General features: G+C 45.8%; 1 protein-coding gene across 3 annotated transcripts in view; it reads left to right on the forward strand.

Annotated features, from left to right (window-relative positions):
• The first annotated feature begins 1,619 nt into the window (after positions 1-1,619).
• Positions 1,620-20,060, forward strand: part of NDE1 (nudE neurodevelopment protein 1) — a 28,729-nt gene continuing 10,288 nt past the window's right edge. The window contains exons 1-4 of one of the 3 annotated variants that reach the window (XM_087417007.1): positions 1,620-1,660; positions 8,622-8,747; positions 9,833-9,986; positions 14,585-14,733. In XM_087417007.1, coding sequence (XP_087273133.1) covers positions 8,665-8,747; positions 9,833-9,986; positions 14,585-14,733 — 386 coding nt within the window. In that variant the 5' untranslated portion in view covers positions 1,620-1,660; positions 8,622-8,664. Of the gene's footprint in view, positions 1,661-2,338; positions 2,569-8,621; positions 8,748-9,832; positions 9,987-14,584; positions 14,734-20,060 lie in introns of those variants that run through there. The other 2 variants (XM_014796327.2, XM_004441841.3) reach the window with 2 other exon arrangements.

Below are 20,060 nucleotides of genomic sequence, written 5' to 3' on the forward strand. Positions count from 1 at the left end.
CTTAACCCTGTTGAAAGTAGGGGGTGGTTCCCTTTTGTGTCCCTGAGCTTTTTCAGGAAGCAGCAAGAGTTAAAACAAAGAATTCGAGAAAGGTCATTCTTAATTTTTTAATTTAATTTTTTTTTTTTTCCCACAAAGCCCCAGTAGATAGTTGTATGTCATAGTTGCACATCCTTCTAGTTGCTGTATGTGGGATGCGGCCTCAGCATGGCTGGAGAAGCGGTGCGTCAGTGTGTGCCCAGGATCCGAACCCGGGCCGCCAGCAGCGGAGCACACGCACCCAACGGCTAAGCCACGGGGCCAGCCTGAGAAAGGTCATTCTTAACCATGGCAGGGAGATAGGAGGGATTCTATGAGTGTGGTTGGAGGCCTCAAAGTAGCTAAGATCTCTTTGTCTCTAGCATAGTGCTGAAGCACAAGGGTGTAGGAGTCAAACAGACCCAGTTTTAAAGCCTGATTTGTTACAACTTGTGAGACCTTGGGCAATGCATTTAACTTCCTGCACCTTTGTTTTCTCATCTTTAAAATGAGGACAATAAAAGTGCTTTTTCGTGATTCTCATCATTTGGGTCTCAGCCTCATCGTCACCTCCATAGAGCAGCCTTCCCTGACCATCTGAAGTGACCCCCTCTAGCGCTTTCCTGCCAAATGACCTTGCTCTATTCATAGCACTTATTACCATCTGAAATTATTTTACTTTTTCTGTTTGCTGGTTTAGCGTCTTTCCTTCTTAACAGTATTAGCCCTTTGAGGACAGGCATCTTGTCTAACATTTATTGTGCCATAAGCAGGAGTGTGCAATAAATATTTGTTGGTGAATGATCAGGGTTGCTGTGAGAAATGAGAAAACCCACGTCAAGAAGTTAGCATTGTACCTGACACACATCACCAATTAAAAACTCAAGATCATTTAACAAATGGATTGTACTTAATTATGTGCCAGACACTGTCCCAAACTTTTTACGAAAGCTATCTCATTTAGTCTCTGCATAACCCTGTGAGGTAGAATCCTATCATGAACTCCATTTTATAGATGAGGAAACTAAGTCCCAGAGAGTATAAGTAACTTGCCCAAGATCACACAGCTCCTAAGGGGCAGAGCTAGAATTCAAAGCCAGGTTCGAGACCAAACTTTTGCAAAGTTTTGCTGCGTTTGAGAAAGAAGATAATGAGGTTGAAGATTTTCATTTGGGTGTGAAGGAGTAGGAAGGACATGGGGCATTCCTTAGCCTAAGCAGACCTGGATCTTTGTCCTTCCCTCTGATTTGGGGAAAGTGGAAAAATGGGGAAAATCTAATCGGTGACAAGGGGAGGAAGTCGTATTTTCATGAAGTCTGTGGCCCACAAGTCCAAGCCCATTCCCCGGGTGTCCGAGGAGCAGCCTGCAGGCTCCAAGGCCGGCCGGGTCCCAGCCCAGCAGCGGGAGTCTCCCAGGCCCCCTCCCGCCCAGGACCGCCGCGTGGCCGCGCCGCGCCCGGGGCCCTGGGAAAAAAGTTTCCAAACCGCGCTGCTCGGCGCTGATTGGCCGAGGCGGACGCGGTCCCGTGGCGCGGCAGCCAATGGGCGGCGCCGGACGCGAGCGCGGGGGCGGGGGCGGTGTCCGGAGCCGCGGGCCGCGCCGCTCCCCGCCGCCGCCGCCTGTCCTCGGCGCCCGAGCCCGGTAAGTGCGGAGCTGCAGCCGGCGGGGCTGGGAGCTGCGCGGGGGCCGCCGCCGCCGGGAAGCTCCTCTGCCCCGCCTCGGCGCCCGCTGCGCTCTCGGGACCCCCGGGCGCCGCCGTGCGGGGACCCTGCCGCGCCCCTCGCTGGTGCATCGCTTCCCGGCCGCCCAGACTCCGCCGGTCCCGGGCGCTGGGCTGGAAAATCGCGCTGCCTGGGAGCCCCCTTCCCTAACTGGGTGCTTTCCCTCTCTTGTGTCCTCGCGCCCGGCTCCTCGCCCTTGCCAACTTTGTTTCCCTTTCAGCGCTGGTCTCGCTCGGACCCGCTGCCCTCCCCTCCCTCCTTGACTTCCTCGGTGCTTCTGCCCCCCGCGTCCTCAGTCGCCGCAGCCCGGCTCCTCTGCCCGCCCGTTCCCTCCCACCGCAGACTCCTCTCCTTGACTCTTCTAGACTTTTCTAGCTCTGTTTTCTGCCCCTTCTCAGTCCCCGCCACGCCTTTCCTCCTGCTGCCCCCATTTCCCCCCATTCCTCGCAGCCCCCCTGCTGGCCCACCTACCCCCCCGCTTCCACCCTCAGCACAGGCCTCTTTCCAAAACCCTCCCCCCCATCCTTGGCACTTCTCTCCCTTCGGGAACGTGTTTGGAACAGTCTCCTTCCCTCCGCTTTTCTCAGATCTCTGCCGCAGGACGGTTCAGATTTCCCTTGACAGCGCTCTGGGGAAGGGTTGGATAAAGGATGAAAACGCCTGTTCTACAGCTTGAATGCAGTGCCCGGGCTTACCTGCCTCTCTGAGGTCATGGGAAACCCCGCCGTCACCTTGACACCGCTTTTTGGGAAGCTACATTATCTCCTCCAGTCATCGCAGGTTCTCTGCCTCCTGAGGGTCTGAGCTTGCCTGATTTCTTTGTCCAGGGTTTGTACCAGGTTGTCTCTTTTCTACTTTTAGCCCAAGGCCCCTTTTAAGTTCACTTCTAAAGAAATGGCTTTAGCAGCGCTCGCTGGGCAGAGATTTGTCGTTTTCTATGCTAGTTTTGTTTGTGTATTCTGGGATAGAATGACATTTTAGGACATAGGTAGGGTGCTTTGAAGAGTAATTGAATCTCAGCGACTCCCAAGAGCCACCTGTTATCTGACCCCCCCCCCACACACACACAATGGTATTGAACCACTTTTGAAACTTAAATCTTTCCTCTTAGTGTGTCTTTTGTGTCGGATTCCATCCAGATGCTCTATGTCCTTGAAGTCTCAGGGGCCTCTGATTGGTATGTTTTATTCCATTTTAGATAATAGTTTCTTAACTTGGCTTATTCTGTTAAGATGTTATTTTTGTTTCCAAAGTGTGTTCTTTTGCCTTAGAACTGTGAGCCCAGAGAGATTACACTCCCTTTCCTTACAAGATAATTTCCTACTAGCAGCACGCCTTCATACAGAAAGTTTGTGTCAGCAGCTAGTACTGTGTTTGCACCTAGTATGATGTAAGTGCTCTGTGCCTGCCTCTCCCAGTAGTGCCTACCACTTAGGTGTTCGGAAATGTCTGAAAAGGGATGGACGAGGGGGACACCACGGCAGGAAAAATTCTTTCCCTGGCATTTTGGTTCAGTAAAATAATATTATCCTGGAACAATAGCTATTCTATTTTTTATGTCCAAATTTAAGCTTCTTAAAATTTCACAAGCAATATATGGTCCTGTAAAAGTCGGTGTAGGTAGTAGAGAAGGGTGTCAGGTACAAGTTCTCAACGCAGTGCCTGCTTTGCCCCCATTCTAGTACATCCTTCCAGACTCTTCTAAGTATGCAGAGGGAGGGAGATACATTTGTAAACAAAGTGGCATCCTTTGTTAACATATCATGAATTTTCTTCCATATTAGTACATATAATTCTTCTTAACTGCATAGTTTTCCGATCAGTGCTCTATTGAAGCACTCAGTGAAGTTTCTCTCATTTGCCATGTCAGTGAATGATGGTGTGCACCCCTGAGCAAATGTCTTTGCATACCTAAGGACTTTTGTGGGTAGATCATTACAGACTTTGAAAGCACAGACAGAAGCCAGACTTGCTGACTCTTGACTGATTCTGCCCCAGTGATGTCACTTCTGCAAAATGCAAAGCCTGTGTCATAACATAGAAGCTGTTGGAGCACGTGCCAGCATTTGGCAACTTTTTTCCGTTCCTCCCTTTCCCTTCAGCTCTTCCTTGTGTTTTCATTGGGAAGGATTGGAGTTGGGGTGGAGAAGGGTGGTGAGCTGATTCCCCATGGTTTCTACTTGTGTGTTGCTCCTTACCAGCTGTGCTGGCTGTCTTCACTCCGAGGAGAGCCAAGAAAGATTGCTTTGTTTTTTTCTAGAGTTTTGAAATCAAAGGTGTGTGTCTCAAGTGTGTTTTCAGACTTTCCTGTTAAATTCAATCATGCAAGACGTGCAGAAAAAAAAAAAAACTTTGCTGAAACACATTTTTGTAGGAATAGCGGGTCTAAGTTACGCAAAATAGAAAATAGATACTTTCTGAACCACTTGATTCCAGTTTGTTCTTCCTTGAGTGCTGTAGCAGATACATTTGAGGTGCCCGTTAGATTTGTCCATAGAGCTGCTTGGGCGCGATGGCATATTGAGAACCCAAGTTAGGAGGCCTGACACCTGTAGCACTGATGAAATAAATGCATGCAATATTCATTTTTAAGATCGTGGGTGCAAAGTTGTGTGTACCATGAACAAGTGTTAACATCTGCCTGTCACAGTGCCTTTTAAAAGACAGTGTAAGCCAAATGAAAGGAGTGACTCTGATCAGTCTGCTTGCAACCCTAGGGAGACCTTGAACTTGAATTCCAAGACCCCTGTTGCACTTGGGTCTGGTTTGCCTCTGCCACTCACTTGCACCCATGGAGATGGTCAAGGCATACAGTGTTTCTGCTCCAGCTTCATCTTCTAAGAAACCCAGTGATTGCCTTGCTTACTCTTACAGTTGAATAGCTTCAAGAAGATAAAGTTGTTTGAAAATAACTTAAGTGCCCAGCACACAGCAAACAGAAGTTGATGACAAAATTCAGTAAATAAGGCTGGAAGAGGGAACCTTTACAAGTCATCTTCCCTGTTTTCTGTGGCAGAGAATAACGCACATTAGAAGTTTGAGACATTTTCAAATGGCAGAGGAAAAATCTTCTATTTTTAAGATCGCTGTTTCATAACAAAGTGAAGTTCAGCTGTGACTTCTTTCCCCTTAGCCTCTAGTACATTTTTTTCTCTTCCCTAAGGATTGTTTTTAAAATGCAGGGGTTTGGGGTTGAAATGCCAGGTCTGTGGTTTTTCTCCTTTAGTTGAAGGAGTCAAAGATTGTGCAGGCTGTGAGAGAAGCTCAGGTCTCTGCTTTCTCCCCAGTCCCTGAAGTTCCAATCCAGATCCTTCCCTTCAGCGTGGTTGTAATTAGAGCCTCCCCTGCAATGGAAGCGCCTCCTAAAACATCTCAAATTCATTTCTTTCCTGAGGATTAGGTTTTAAGCCTCACTGGCTGTGATAACAGTGTTTTAAGAAGTCCTTTTCTAAAACTCATCTGTCATAAGAGTGCAGGATGAAGGTTATGAAACTCCAATAACTGTATCAGATGCTCCTTATCTTGTAAATATGGGGAGGGGGTAGATTCCAACGTTGTATCCTTTCCTGCAATCCCTTCCCATTCATGAGATGCCACTCAGGTGCTGAGAGAGAGAGAGAGGTGGTCCCCATCCTGAGAAGCATCTTAGGGATTTATGGATATCAACTGTAAACTAGCCTTCAGAGGGCCTCTTGCTTCATGCCTTTCCTTAACCTCACATCCCCTTCCAGCTAGTGGTCGATCTCTGTCTCCCCCTATGTTCATTCATTCCACAGTGCTTGTTGAGTGCCTGTTACATGCTAGGCACTGTTCTGGGCATTGGGGATTAAAAAGCAAGATGGAGAAGGTCCCAGTGCTCAACGACTGATATTCCAGTGGGGGAAGATAAACAAAAACAAAACTCATAAAGTGATGAAATAAAACAAGGCAGGGTTAGTTAATATGATAGTGAAGGGCTGGAGTGGGTGTTTGGTGGGATATTCAGATAAAGTCTCTCAGGGGTGGAGTCTCAGCTGAGAACTGAAAGGCAAGAAGGAAACCTGCCAGGCAGAGATCTGAGGGACAAGCTTTCCGGGCAGAGAAAACAGCAAGTGCAAAGGCCCTGAGGTGGGAGCAAGCTTGGTGTGTTCCAGGAACAGAAAGGAGGCAGTGTGGGTGGAGCATGAGTGAGTGAGGGGTCTGGGGGTGGGAAATGTTTAGAGATGTGGGCAGGGACTAATTACATTGAACCTTGGACATGATCTTTTCCAAATAGCAGGAAAAATCAGTCTATATTCATTATTCCTAGTTCCTCACTTTCTCACTCTGCAGTGCACAGTCTTCCTCCCATGCCATGCAGTTGAGAGTGTCCTCAATAAGATCATTAATGGCCACATGGTACTCAGTTACAGTTGCATGGCCTCTGGGTTCTTGACGCTATAGACGTTGGTTTGGTGAGTACCTATTAGATGAGATCTGGGCTCCTTAGAGCTTACGTCTTGAGCAGGGCATACCAGACCTGGGTTCACCCTTACCTGTCGCCATATTAATTACTGTTATTTACACTCTAGGTACTCTGTCCTTTTTACTTTCAGCAAACAAGATCCTTTACTCCGTACATTAATTAGGACTCTCTTGTGGCAGAAATCCAACTCTAACGGGTACAACCGAGAAAAGGAGTTGATTATCTCTCGTAACCTTAAATCAGGTACAACTGGAGCCAGGTGTTCAAACCATACCATCAGGACCCGGTCTCTGCACCTGTTGGCCCTGCTCTCCGTCGTGGCTTCAATCTCAGGCAGGCTCCTCCCTTGTGATAACAAGACGACCGCTGGCAGCTGCAGCTTACCTCCACCAGCTTACGAACCCTAGTGGAAAGAGAGAGGTTCTTTTTTTTACCAGCTTTATGGAGATATAATTGACATACGCCATGGCGTAAGTTTAAGGTGTACCACCTGATGGTTTGATACACGTATGTATTGTGAAATGATTTCCACAATAAAGTTAGTTAACACCTCCAGAGCGTTTCTTTTTTGATAGCTCTGCGAAAGACCTGGGCCTGGACGCTCATTGGCTCCCACTTGTCATTGGCTCAGATTGAGTTAGACCCACTCTTGTCATTGGCTCAATTTGGGTTAGGTCCACCCCTGAACCAATCATGGGGTCAGCTTGTGTTATACCCACCCTTGTCATTGGCTCAGTTGGGTTAGCTGATCCCCATCATTGGCTCAGCATGGGTTAGGCCCACCCCTGAGCCAGTTACTGATGCTGGAGGCATGAGTAGTCATGTGTGTTCTCCCAGGTGCAGAAGATGATCTCAAGTCCATCTGAACCACACAGAATGAGTGTAGGGTCAGTTCTCCCAAGGGAATAGTGGATGCTGATACAGAACGATGGAAGAAAGAACGCTGGGCTGGAAAAAAAATCAGTAGCTTTCTACTGCATCCAGCTTCTCTGCATTGCTCAAGCTTTCTGAGAAACTCTGTTCTCCAGAAGCAGGTGGGTGGGTGGGGACATGGCTGTTTTCTCTGAATTAGGGAAGGGAGAGAAATTAGGAGGAAGTGAATACAGGTACTAAGAAATGTAGAATTATCGATAAGTGTTGTACTTGAATATAGGTGTAATTGTTCAATTTCTCCCAGGGTTCCAGAAGTTGGTGATTATGTTCATGTCAACACTAACACATTTAGCTGAATGCTTTGTATTTTTAGCTAAAAATACGGTTTGCCGGTTGTGTCTTGCAAAGTGAGGGTTGCGTTTAATCTTTTGCCCCCAAGGACAAACACTGGACTGTGAGCTCTCTTGAGGGAAGGAAGGGACTTTGGAGACATCTCATTTGGATTCCTAATGACCGTTTGACAAGCTCGGAGCCTTAAATAAATGCAGAAGATAAGCTGTTATATCAAGAGGCTCTATCAGTTGGGAGTCTATAAACTGACAACTGTTAATAGAAATTGTTCCCTAACCTCTGCCCTGGATATCTGAGTCCTCAGAATCAAGGCCTTTATCACCCTCTTGCCTCTAGTGACTAATTTGTCTCCTTTTCTCCTCACACCCTGTTCTCCAGACTTCCATCCACTTCTTCCTCGCCTCCCGGTTACTCCTTCACCCAGTTTATTCCTGCTCTCTCCTCCACGATGTTGAAACTGTTCCGCTCACATCCCCAGTGACCGACATTTCACTAAGTCTCATGGATTTTCCACTCCTTACCTCATCAGCTTCTCTGTTGCCTCACAGATACGGTGGAACGTTCCCTTTTTCTCCCTTGAAACCATCTACTCCCAGGACAGCTCACTCTTCCTAGTTCTCATCTCTATCTCCTTCAATTAGTGTTGCTTTCTTTGCCCACCTTTCAAACACAGGCATTCCTCTGAGTTCCAGAAATAGTCCTCATTAGATTCTCCAGGGGTGCTGTCACAAGAAAAAGGAAAGAACCAGCTACAAACTCATGCCTCTTAAATTTGTGTCATTAGCCCAGACTTCACCCCTGAGTGTCAGATCTAGCGTTGCATCTAGCTTGTCATAGACGTGTCAAATTAAAAATGTCCCAAACTGGGTTTGTTAAGCCCTTGCCCCAAAGGCGTTCCTTCTGATAATTTTCGTCTCTAGTGATGGGGATGGTGGTGGCCCCTGGTTGCCTAAGCTAGAACCCCAGGAGATATCCTCACCTTCTTTTTTCCTCATCCCCCTTTCCCACCCCCAAATATAATAAATCAGCAAACCCTGGGAGTTTTGTCTATCCACGGAATGTAACGTGCAAGTGGGCTGTATTTTGTCTGGGTTTAGTTTTTTGGCGGTGTTTTATCATTTAATTGAACATAAAGTTCAGGAATTTTTTTCCCCCATTAAAGATCAGCTGTTTAACCAGATGTGGGTAGTAATTTTAAAACCTTCTCTCCTAGACACCATGCCCCAAGAAAAGTGATCTCTTCCCCGGCTTTCACGATGGAGGACTCGGGGAAGACTTTCAGCTCTGAGGAGGAAGAAGCAAACTATTGGAAAGATCTGGCTATGACCTACAAGCAGAGGTCAGTTCTCCAGAGTTCACCCTGCTTTTTTTTTTTCCCCGTAATGATGGTAGCAACCTTTCCTTGTGGGCCTATTCTGTGCCAAGCGCCATGAAGGGCTTAACATCCATTATCTCCGTTAAATCTCAAAACTCCCCCGGGAAGAAATCATTGCCAGCCCATTTTACAAATGAGGAAACTGAGCTTCGGTGAAGGCCAGTGAACTTGCCCAAGGTCACAGCCAGTAAGTGGCAGAGCTAGAATTTGAACTCCAGAGCCTACAGTCCTAAGCAAACTGTTCTGCTGCTCCCCATCTTGTTTTCTGGCAGGGCGTTATCAGTTCCCGGATGCCATATCAGGTCAGTCCTTCATGTGTGGGGAAAGAACTTCTCCTTATGCCTAGCAGAATGGGTTGTTGCGGATTTTTAAATTTGAAACCAGTGTTTTGGTGCCCGTATCTGGGAGTAGGGTGCATGTGTGTGCATGTATCTGCATGCATGTGCATTCGCATGTGTGTGGGTTCAGCGTTGTTTTTTTTTATTTCCCATGGACTCTTATCATCTCCACGTGCAGGTCTTATACCAGTCCCTCTAATTTCTTTATTCTTACTTTGACTTAAAGATAATTCAGGCTTGGTATTTAAAAAAAAAAAACGTCCCTTGAATTTTAAGGATTGGGAAGCTAGAATTGGGTGTTTGGGATTGGGCAGGGACAGATGATAGTGATGTGGTCAGTGAACATTTATATTATGTCCAACTTCTACTTATAAATAAATCTGCAGAGGATACACCATCTAAAGTATATTTACTACATGTTGGGCTCAAAAAATATATGTTAAATGAATGAATGAAGAGTGAACGGGTTGAGAAATGGCTTTGGACTCAGGTACACCTGGGTGCAGCTCCAAGCTCCGTTTATGACTTCCTTTGTGACCTTGAGACAAGTCACTCATCTTGTCTAAACCTCATCTTCCCATCTGTAAAATGAGGATAATGATAGTTTCTGCCTCAAAAGGTAGTTGAGTAAAGAGCTAATCCGTGTACAGCACTCAGCAGCGTGGAAGTGCTCCGTAGGTTGTTATCTGACGTCTGGGAATTCTGCTGTAGGGCGGAGAATACGCAAGAGGAGCTCCGGGAATTCCAGGAGGGAAGCCGGGAGTATGAAGCCGAATTGGAGACACAGCTGCAACAAATTGAAACCAGGAACAGGGACCTCCTCTCAGAAAATAACCGCCTTCGCGTGGAGCTAGAAACCATCAAGGTGAGGGGGTGAGAGGAAAGGCACGCAGGTGTAGACAGGCTTCCAGCGTGTAATGTGTGACGGAAAGGGGGAGCCCTGCAGAGCGAGGGGCCGTGGCCCTGGGCTCCCTCCCACCTCCAGGCCTGCTGGGTAGATGTGAAGGTCAACTCTCCATGCCCCCGATGAGAGGAGCTTGTGAGAAGCAAGTCACACACGTGCTCCCATGGCCGTTCTTGGCTGTCTGTAATAGTCCCACAAGGCATGTGAGAGGTAGACAGTTTTAGAGTATGGAGTGCCGCTAGAATTGCTGATCATTATGTTATAAGGTCCAAGGTTATGCTGCTGTTCAATATGGGAGCCCATAGCCACCTGTAGCTGTTGACATTTAAATTAATTAAAATAAACAAAATTCAATTCCTCGATCATACTAGCCACATTTCAAGTGCTCAATAGCCACATGTCTCTAGTGGGTCTCATGACTGGACAGAGAGGCTGTAGAAGGTTTCCATCATTACAGAAAGTTCTGTTGGACAGTGCCGGTCCAGGGCAGGTTCTTTAGCTTGGGCGCTGTTGACGTCGGACCCAGGTCATTCTCTGTTGTGGGGGCTGAGTTTTGCATTATAGGGTGTTTAACAGTGTCCCTGGTCTCCACCCACTCCATGCCAATAGCATCCCCCCCCAGGTTGTGACAACCCAAAGTATCTGCAGACGTTGCCAAGTATCTGGAGAACCACTGCTCTAAAGGGGAAAGACTGCCTTTTGGGTATTCTGTAGGGCTTAGCAGATGATCCCTAAGTATAACACTGATCCCTAAGTATAACACTGATCCCTAAGTATAACACTGTGCCCTAGAGACTGTGGCTCTCTGCCCTCACTGCCAGGCAGAGCACCTGGTCAGCTTCTTAAACATCAGACAGGCCTGGACCCAGCCCTGCCCGAGATTCCCGTTCTCAGTAAGTCTGGGTGGGACCACAGCGTGTTTGCATGTCTTTTTTTTTTTTAAATAATGCTCCCCCTGTAAATTTTAATGAGCTGCTGAGGGAAAGAGCCAAGACCCTGCAGTGTGTGCCCAGGCTAGTGTGATGGATGGTGGAAGAAGATGTGCTCCTTGTCTTCTGGAAGCTTCATGGGGAAGACAAACACCAGGAAGCACTTAGGGAAAAGATGCTCAATTACGTAGTATTGACCGTGAGATCCTTTAGAGAGAGAAAGGTGTGTGCGGGTTGGAGACAGCTTCACGGAGGCGCTGGGAGGGACTTGAGCTGGTGTTTGAAGGTGAGGGGTGTGTGTGTGTAGCCAGCAGCGTGGTGCACGGGGGTTGATGAGGAGTTAATCTGGACCTGCCACAGACACGCACAAGGATGAGTGTCAAGTGGGCGTCGGGATCCTGGCTTTACTGGTACATGGGAAAAAATGGGACCAACAAATGGATTGGGGGTTAAGGAATGGGGAGGGGCAGAGGAAAGACCCCAGGGGCCTTGGAAGCTAAGCAGTGGAATTCACACCTTTATGTTATGGACCCCAGGGCCCAAACTTGTCTACAGATCAGTCTGCCCGTAGATGTTGTTTGCTTAGTCTTTAGTGGTTTTTATTCAACATTTTATCATGCAAGTTTTCAAGCACACAGCAAGGTTGAAAGAATTTTCCAGTGAACACCTGTATAGCCACCACACAGGCTGTAGCTGTAACCTTCGCTGTACTTTTTATTACATATCTGTTCATCCATCGATTTGTCTTATTTTCTGATACATTTCAAAGTGAATCACAGACATCTGTAGACTTCCTTATAAATACCTTGGCATGCTATTATTAGCTAGAGTTAAAAGTTTGTTTACAGTTTATTCTTTTGATAGTAAAATTTCATATCTTTAGTGTGTTTTTTTTAGCATTTTATTTATTTATTTATTTTTTGAGGAAGATTGGCCCTGAGTGAACGTCTGTTGCTGATCTTCCTCCTTTTTTCTTTTTTCTCCCCAAAGCCCCAGTAGACAGTTGTATGTCATAGTTGTACATCCTTCTAGTGCTCTGTGTAGGACACCACCTCAGCAAGGCTTGATAAGCGGTGTGTAGGGCCGCGCCCAGGATCCGAACCAGTGAATCCCGGGCTGCTGAAGCAGAGCGCACAAACTTAACCGCTATGCCACCGGGCCGGCCCCTTTAGTGTATTTTAAATATTTAATACCAACATTCAAAGTTATGAGGCTCTCTGTAAAAATCTGGATTTCTGACGTCCTTTGAGAATTGGCGGATCTGGCCGCATCAGGCCTGTACTCTGCCACAGCAGCAAAAAAGCCGAGTAGTGGTTGCTTAGAGCAAACGTTCTCCAGTTCACCCCGGTCCCCACTACAGTCCACCGCACCCCCAGTCTCGGACACTGAGGGCTAAGTGTCACTTGCTTTATCCCTACACCTGGCCCACTTCACTCATTTTAACAGCCTGACCCTTGCCGTAGGCACTAAGGAATCATTATAGCTCTTAAATTGAAGGGGACTCAGGATGGAAAACTGGAAGGAGGCTCAGTGGTATGAATGATGGGTTAGAGAGGGTACGAGGCCCTCTGTGGATGCTGAATAAATAGCAAGCAATTACTGAGTAATTCACTGCTTCAAGGGTGGGCCCTGGAACCTGTGGAAGACCTGCCTCTTCATTACAACCACGTGACAGATGCATGAGACGCAGAGCGTAGAGCAGGGGAAGAAATAGAAATACCCTGCAATAGAGAACTGCCACCAGCACATGTTTGCCAGTCACCTAAGAGAAATGTATTCATCTGAGTCAGACTTCTTGACAACTGGCTTATTCATCACGCGTTGAATAAAAACGCCTGTAAGGGATCAAACAGAGCGTCTACTGATGCCTCCATCAGCTGACAGCTTATTATAATTAGCCCCAAATGAAAGCACAACGTCTCAGCAGCAGCTTTTCACGTCCACAAGTTCAAAGGGCACCATCCGAATCTTGATGCCAGCAGAGAAGCCCGTTCACGGCATCCTCTTGGAAGCTGTGTTTGAATTTAGGTTAATGACCTAGGATCCTCCTGTTTTGTTTGGGATGCACCAGGATAAAGGCTGCGAGGTGATCAGGGCCACGCCTGGGAATTCGCCTGTGCACGGGGCCTGGTCTGCCCCTGCTTGCCCGCGTGGGGACGCTTCCTCTGCTCACAGCTGGGAAACGGAGTGTCAGAGGGGACCGAGCAGCGGGCGGATGTGGAATGCCCTCCCTGTCCTCACCCTGTGAACAATCTGCTTGTTCTGTGGATGTTCTCCTTTCACGGTGGTGCTTGCCATGCCTCTCTGGCCTGGGCACCATTACCTCACTCTCCCCGGTGCATCCAGACCGCTTGTAGCAACAGCTTTGTTTATTCGATTGAGTAAAGAAGAGGAGTTTCCCTGTTTTTTTTTAACTTTCTATTTAGACGTTGGGCTTTTCCTGTGGGAAGTGAGTGTTTTCTTTCATATGTGTAGATGAAGGAAAGGTAGTAAGGGTGTTGGGTGAAGGTGAGTAATTTGAAAGGGGAGCCAGAGCAGAAGTGAGTGTGTGTGTGTGATCAACACCTACAGGACCTAGACTGGAATAGCTGAGGGCAGTTGAGCACAGGTGTTTTAGGAGCAGGAACCCAGGTGGCCCGGGCTGGGTCTTGGCTCAGTCATTTGCCGCCAGTTGACTTGGGGCTGATGAAGTAACTGAGCCTCAGTCCCCACATACATGGGATTAAATGAGGCAACAGAGGTCATGTCCTGAGCCCGGAGGCTGGCACAGAGTAATAATGTGATACATGTTCGCTGCGACAACTGGGCAACAGCAGATCATTGAGAAGTCATCTGGGCTAGTCCTTGCCTTTGAAAGCACTAGCCAGATCACACTAAGCTGCTTTTGGTAATTAATAAAAGGTTTCTTTTTCTTCCTTCCCTCCCTCCCTGGATCACAAGGTCAGAACAGTTGTCAAACCAAGTCCAGGATGTCGTGCTCTTTCTGTGAGGCGCAAGCACCTGAGGCCATTGTGATTCCTGACACTGTCTTTGTATATGGGCATGTCGTGGGACGTGGATTTGTATTGTCCTCATGGATGAGGCTTTGACACCTTGAGCAAAGTGATTGTTTTGAAGATTGTTGGTGGCTTCTTGACACCCAGAGGCTGCAGGGACCAGGTTTGGGGGGGCAGGGTACAAGATGCTCAGGGGGCTGGGAGGCAGGAAGCACTTGGCACATGACAGCTTTGAATGACGGCCCCCTGTGCCTGCCATCTTCCCTCACTTGTTTAGAGTTCACGTCTGTGGAGAGAAGGTCCTATTGACTGAGTTTAGGCTTGTCCCCTGGCTGTGGTGGGAGGCTTCGAGGGGAAGCCTGGAGGCTCCTTAATGAGTGTGATGGGAAGACTGGTCCCGTAAAGACCCTACAATAAGGGAGATAGAAATCCCCTAAAGAAATCAGGGTGCTGGCGGGCTGTGCAGAAGGGGAGGAAAGATGCTCAGTGGCTAAAAACGACCCATGTCCACTACAACAGGAGAGCATCCATTCCAGGATTGACAGTCATATTTTAAGGAGATGACAGGGAAGGGAGATCAACATAGCTTATCAGAATCTGAAATCCTTCAGTCAGTGTCGATTTTGTCCTTCAGGAGAAGTTCGAAACGCAGCATTCTGAAGGCTACCGGCAGATCTCAGCCTTGGAGGATGACCTTGCCCAGACAAAAGCAATTAAGGATCAACTGCAGAAATACATCCGGGAGCTGGAGCAAGCAAACGATGACTTGGAAAGAGCAAAACGGTACGTCGGGAAGAAGGAAACAGGTTTTGGAGCCCTTGGTCTCTGCTTTTTGCCCCCAGCAGCTGGGTACCAGGCACTGTGTTGAGTCTAGAGAATTCAGCATTGAGCAAAACAAAGCCAGTGCCCGTATGGATCTTACAGTCTCATAGGAAATGGACGATAGGCAAATGAGTGCAACTTACTTACAGCTGGAAGTGCTCCAAGTCCAGGGTGCTGTGGGGGCCTGTGAGAGGATGTGTTCATTTGGCCGTTGCTGGGAGAATGTCAGTTAGGCTAAGACCGAGGGATGCTTAGGCATTATCCAAGGGAAGAGTATAAGGTGAGAACATTCCAGGCAGAAGGACAAGCATGTGCTAAATGAGGCGCTAAGGTAAGAAGGAAAGAAGCATGTACAAAGAACAGTATTTCTTAAGCCGATATTCTGTTGTTTAGCAGCATACTAACAATAATAACTAACATTTATTGAATAATGACTCTGAGGCAGATACTTTTTTTTTCCAACAAAACACTTAAAAAAGATTAGATATAAATTACAGTGACATGCACCAATCTTAAGTGTATGTACAGTTCCATCAGTTTGGACAAACACGTATGGTCATGTTACCCCTGCTCCTGTTAAGATATGGAACCTTTGCATTGCCCCACAGTTCCTTGCTTTTTTTTTTTTTTTTTTTTGCTGAGGAAGATTCGGCCTGAGCTAACATCTGTTGCCAGTCTTCCTCCCCTTTCTTGCTTGAGGAAGATTCGCCCTGAGCTAACATCTGTGCCAGTCTTCCTCTATTTTGTATGTGGATTGCCGCCACAGCATGGCTGACGAGTGGTGTAGGTGTGCACCCAGGATCCAAACCCACGAACCCAGGGCGCTGAAGCGGAGTGCGCCAAACTTAACAACTAGGCCATGGGGCCAGCCCCCCTTGCATTATTTTTTAGTGGATACCTTAGGGATCACGATATACATGCTCAACTTTTAAGTCAACTTAGTTAACACGGTTCCCTTTCATGTAAAATGCAGCAACCCTGCAGTTTCATTTACCACGCTTGGACTGTACCCTGTAGTTATAATACTGTTAACATCTGCAAATGCTATGGCTTCCAGCAATACCTTGTTATAATGTTTGCTTTAAAAAGCCCAGTGGGGCCGGCCCCATGGCTTAGCGGTTGGGTGCGTGCTCTCCATTGCTGGCGGCCCGGGTTCGGATCCCGGGCGCGCGCCGACCCACTGCTTCTCCGGCCATGCTGGGGCCACGTCCCACAGGCAGCAACTGGAAGGATGTGCAGCTATGACATACAACTATCTACTGGGGCTTTGGGGGAAAATAAATAAAATCTTTTAAAAAAAAAAAAGCCCAGCGTATTTTAAAGAAATTAGAAGGGTGAAAAAGATAGCCTTTTATATTTACCGTTTCTGGTTCATTCCCTCCTGAAGAGCTGGGTTTCCCTCTGGTATCATTTCCCTTCAGCTTCAAGAACTTCCCTCAGGGTTTCTTGTTGCGCACGTCTGCTGACAACGAATTCTGCGAGTTTGAGTTTATCTGAAAATGCCTTTCTTTTGCCTTCATTCTTTATATTTCCACTGGATGTAGAATTCTGGGTTGACAGGCGTTTTTTTTCTCTCAGCTCTTTTGTTCCGCGGTCTTCTGGGCTCCCTGCTTTGGGTCAGACGTTAGTGGTCATTGGGGTGGTCTCTCCCCTGTATGTCATGTGTTGTTTTTCTCTGGCTGCTCTCACATTTTCTCTTTGATTTTCAGCATTTTGGTTATGACGTGCCTTGATTTCGTATGTATTTATCCAGAGAAGGGTTTGCTGGGCTTCTGTAGTCTGTAAATTTGTCTTTTGCCAAATTTAACTTTGGTCATTATTTCTTCAAAGATTTTTGCTGCCCCATTCTTTCTCGCCTGTCCTTCTGAGACACCAGCTACACACATTAGTCTCTTGATTGTCAGACCCTGATGCTCTGTTCTTTTTTATTTTCCAATATTTTTTTCTCTCAGTTCCTCAAATTGGATAATATCTGTTGATCTAGTTTCAAGTTCACTGGCTCCTTCTTCTCTCTTCTCCAGTCTGCTGTTAAGCCAATTCCAATAATGTTTTATTTTAGATATTGTAATTTCAGTTCTAGAATTTCCTTTTTTTTTTTTTTAATAATTTCTGTTCCTCTACTGAACTAACTTTCTTTCCATCCCTAAGCATAATTATAATAGCTAGTTGAAAATCCTTTTCTGCTAATTCCAACATCTGGGTTGTCTCAGGGTTGATTTCCAGTGATGGCCTTTTCTCTTCGGTTTGGGTCACCTTTTCCTTGCTCTTCACATGTCTAGGAAATTTGGATAATATTCTGGACATTATGAGTGATGTGTTGCGGAAACTATCGATTCTGTTTTGTTGAGTTTTTGTTTGTTTGTTTGTTAACTAGGCTGAACTCACACTCCAAACTCTTTCTCCCCTTGATGGGCAGTAGCTGAAATCTGTTTGATTCTTTTAGCCTTAACGGGCTGCTTCACGTCTGCCTGGCACATGCATGGGTCAGGGGTCAGCCAGAGACGTGGGAAGAGTTTATATGCAGAATTTGGGGCTCCCCTGTGGTGGTGGATTTCTATCACTGGAGCTGTAGGCAGAAAGCTTAAAAAGATGCAAAATTCATCCCCTCTGCTGTTCCTTTCTTCCAGATGTTGGCTCCGTTTTGGTTTCTGCCAGGGCCTTCAGATCAATGTTTTTCACAGTTTACCCAGAGTTTGTAGTTGTAATCTATAGGAGGTTTGGTCTGATACAAGCTACCTTATTAGCAGAAGTGGAACTTCCTTTCTTGTCAATTTGTAATAGCTCTTTGTATATTTTTGCTACTAATCTTTTGTCCTGCGTTGAAAATATTTTTTACAAAACAATCTTTTGTCTTTTGACTTTGTCTGTGGTATCATTTTCCATACAAACATTTTTCAATTTTAGGTCATCAATTATGTCTCCTTTTATAGCTTCTCAGTTTCCAGACTTCACTAGGGAAATCTCTTTGATCCTGTGATTATGCAAGTATTCTCTTAAATTTTTTTTTGGAAGATTTTTTTATTGTTTCATTGTTTTACACTTATGCCTTTAATGCACTTGGAATTTATTTTTTTTTTTATTTATTTTTTTTTTTAAAGATTTTATTTATTTTATTTTTTCCCCCCAAAGCCCCAGCAGATAGTTGTATGTCATAGCTGCACATCCTTCTAGTTGCGGCATGTGGGACTCGGCCTCAGGATGGACGGAGAAGTGGTGCCTCGATGCGCACCCGGGATCCGAACCCGGGCCGCCAGCATTGCAGCGCGCGCACTTAACCACCAAGCCACAGGGCCGGCCCTGGAATTTATTTTTGTATCTAGTATAAGATATGGGTCCAATTTTACTTTCATTAGGTGGATGGCCAATTTGTGCCAGCACTATTTATTAAACACTCTATCTTTTTTCCACTGATTTGGATTCCATCTCTGTCCTATCTTAACCTCTCATATATCCTGGGATCTAATTCTGGATTCTCTGTTTTGGTCCAGTGAATTACTATACGATTACCATAATGACTTGATTACTGTGGCTTTATAGTAGGTTCTGATTTCTGGCAAGCCACTGGCATACCATCGTTTCTACCCATACATCATTGATCAAAGCAAGTCATATGGCCAGGCCACGTCAAGGGAAGGGAAAGACATTCCACCCACAGTGAAGCCACAGCAAGGGTGTGGACGCAGGGAGGGTGAAGAATGGGGCCAATAACGCAATCTACTGCAAAGAGAGAGAACATTCACATGGTTCAAAAATAACATACAAAGGGGTAGAGTTTTTTAATGCAAATTCAAGCAAATAAAAATAGAAATTCGTATTACCCCGCTTCTTTTTTCTTCCACAAAAGAGCATTTTATACATACAGTTATATATCTTGCTTTTTCACATAACAAGAGATTGGAGATCTTTCTTTATTAGGACGCAGAAAATTCTTTGTTCTTTTTTTTCCCCCCAAATGCATAATATTCTATTGTATGGTTGGTATTGTATTGTATAATACATAGTAATTCACTTATCCAGTCCCCTGTGGATGGGTATCTGCTTTATTTCCATTCTTTCCCAGTGATAAGCGTTTGCTGTAATGAATGATAAACGTTGCTTGCACAGATGTATATCTGTAGAGTAAGTTCCCGGAATTGAAAATGCTGGGTCTAAGGACATATGCATATGCAATTTTGATAGTTATCGCCCAGTTTTTCTCTATATAGTTGTACTAATTTACATTCCCAACAGCTATGTATGTAAGTCCGTTTTTCCAAATAGCTTCACTAACAGTAGTTTTCAAACTTTGGATTTCTAATAGGTGACAAATAGGTACATTTCTGAATTATGAGTGACCTTGAGTTCCTTTTCATATATTTAAGAACTGTTTTATTTGCTTTTCTGTGAACTCTCTGTTTATCTTTGCCTAATTTTAAATTGGGTTGTTGGTTGTCTTTTTTTCCATCAGTTTCTAGGAAACTTTTATATATTTGTCTGTGATATGAATTGAAAATATTTGGAATTTGTCACTTGTCTTCCGGCTTTGTCTATTGTATGTGTTACTGCCAAAAGTTATTTGATTGCTAGGGCCAGCCCGGTGGCGTAGCGGTTAAGTGCGTGCGCTCTGCTTCGGCGGCCCAGGGTTGGCGGGCGGGGATCCTGGACGCCCACCCAACTCACCGCTTGTCAAGCCATGCTGTGGTGGCATCCCATATAAAGTAGAGGAAGATGGGCACGGATGTTAGCCCAGGGCCAATCTTCCTCAGCAAAAAGAGGAGGATTGGCAACGGACGTTAGCTCAGAGCTAATCGTCCTCACAAAAAAAAAGAAAAAAACAAGTTATTTGATTTCTCTGTAGACACATTTATCAGAAGGGCCTGCTGCACTACAAGGTTTATAAAGCAATTAGCCTATGTTTTCTTCTAGTATTTTTATGTTTTCTTTTTCTTTCTTTGTTTCTTTTTTTTTAACTAAAGGTGCATTGGATTCACATTTTGGCCAAATGCTGAATAATTGAATGTTGAAATCAGATGAGGTAGAGGCCCAAATCACCATTATATGATGAATGAAGTTCTGGAATACTGAAATTTTATAAAATACTTTAAACCATTACAATTTTATTTTATAATTTTAATAGGTATATTTGGACAATTTGACAGTCTACTACAAGAATAGTAATTTCCTGGCATCATCAGCTGTTTGCTTGTTATGGTCCCTCTACTGTACATCTGTCAAATTAAATGACTCCCTTTTAACTGACCAAGGGGATAACTTTGGAAGACTTGGGGCCTAATTGGAAGTAACTGAAA

Source organism: Ceratotherium simum, chromosome 26 (genome assembly GCF_057802395.1).
Source record: "Ceratotherium simum simum isolate JZ-2026a chromosome 26, ASM5780239v1, whole genome shotgun sequence".
Lineage (NCBI taxonomy): Eukaryota > Metazoa > Chordata > Mammalia > Perissodactyla > Rhinocerotidae > Ceratotherium > Ceratotherium simum.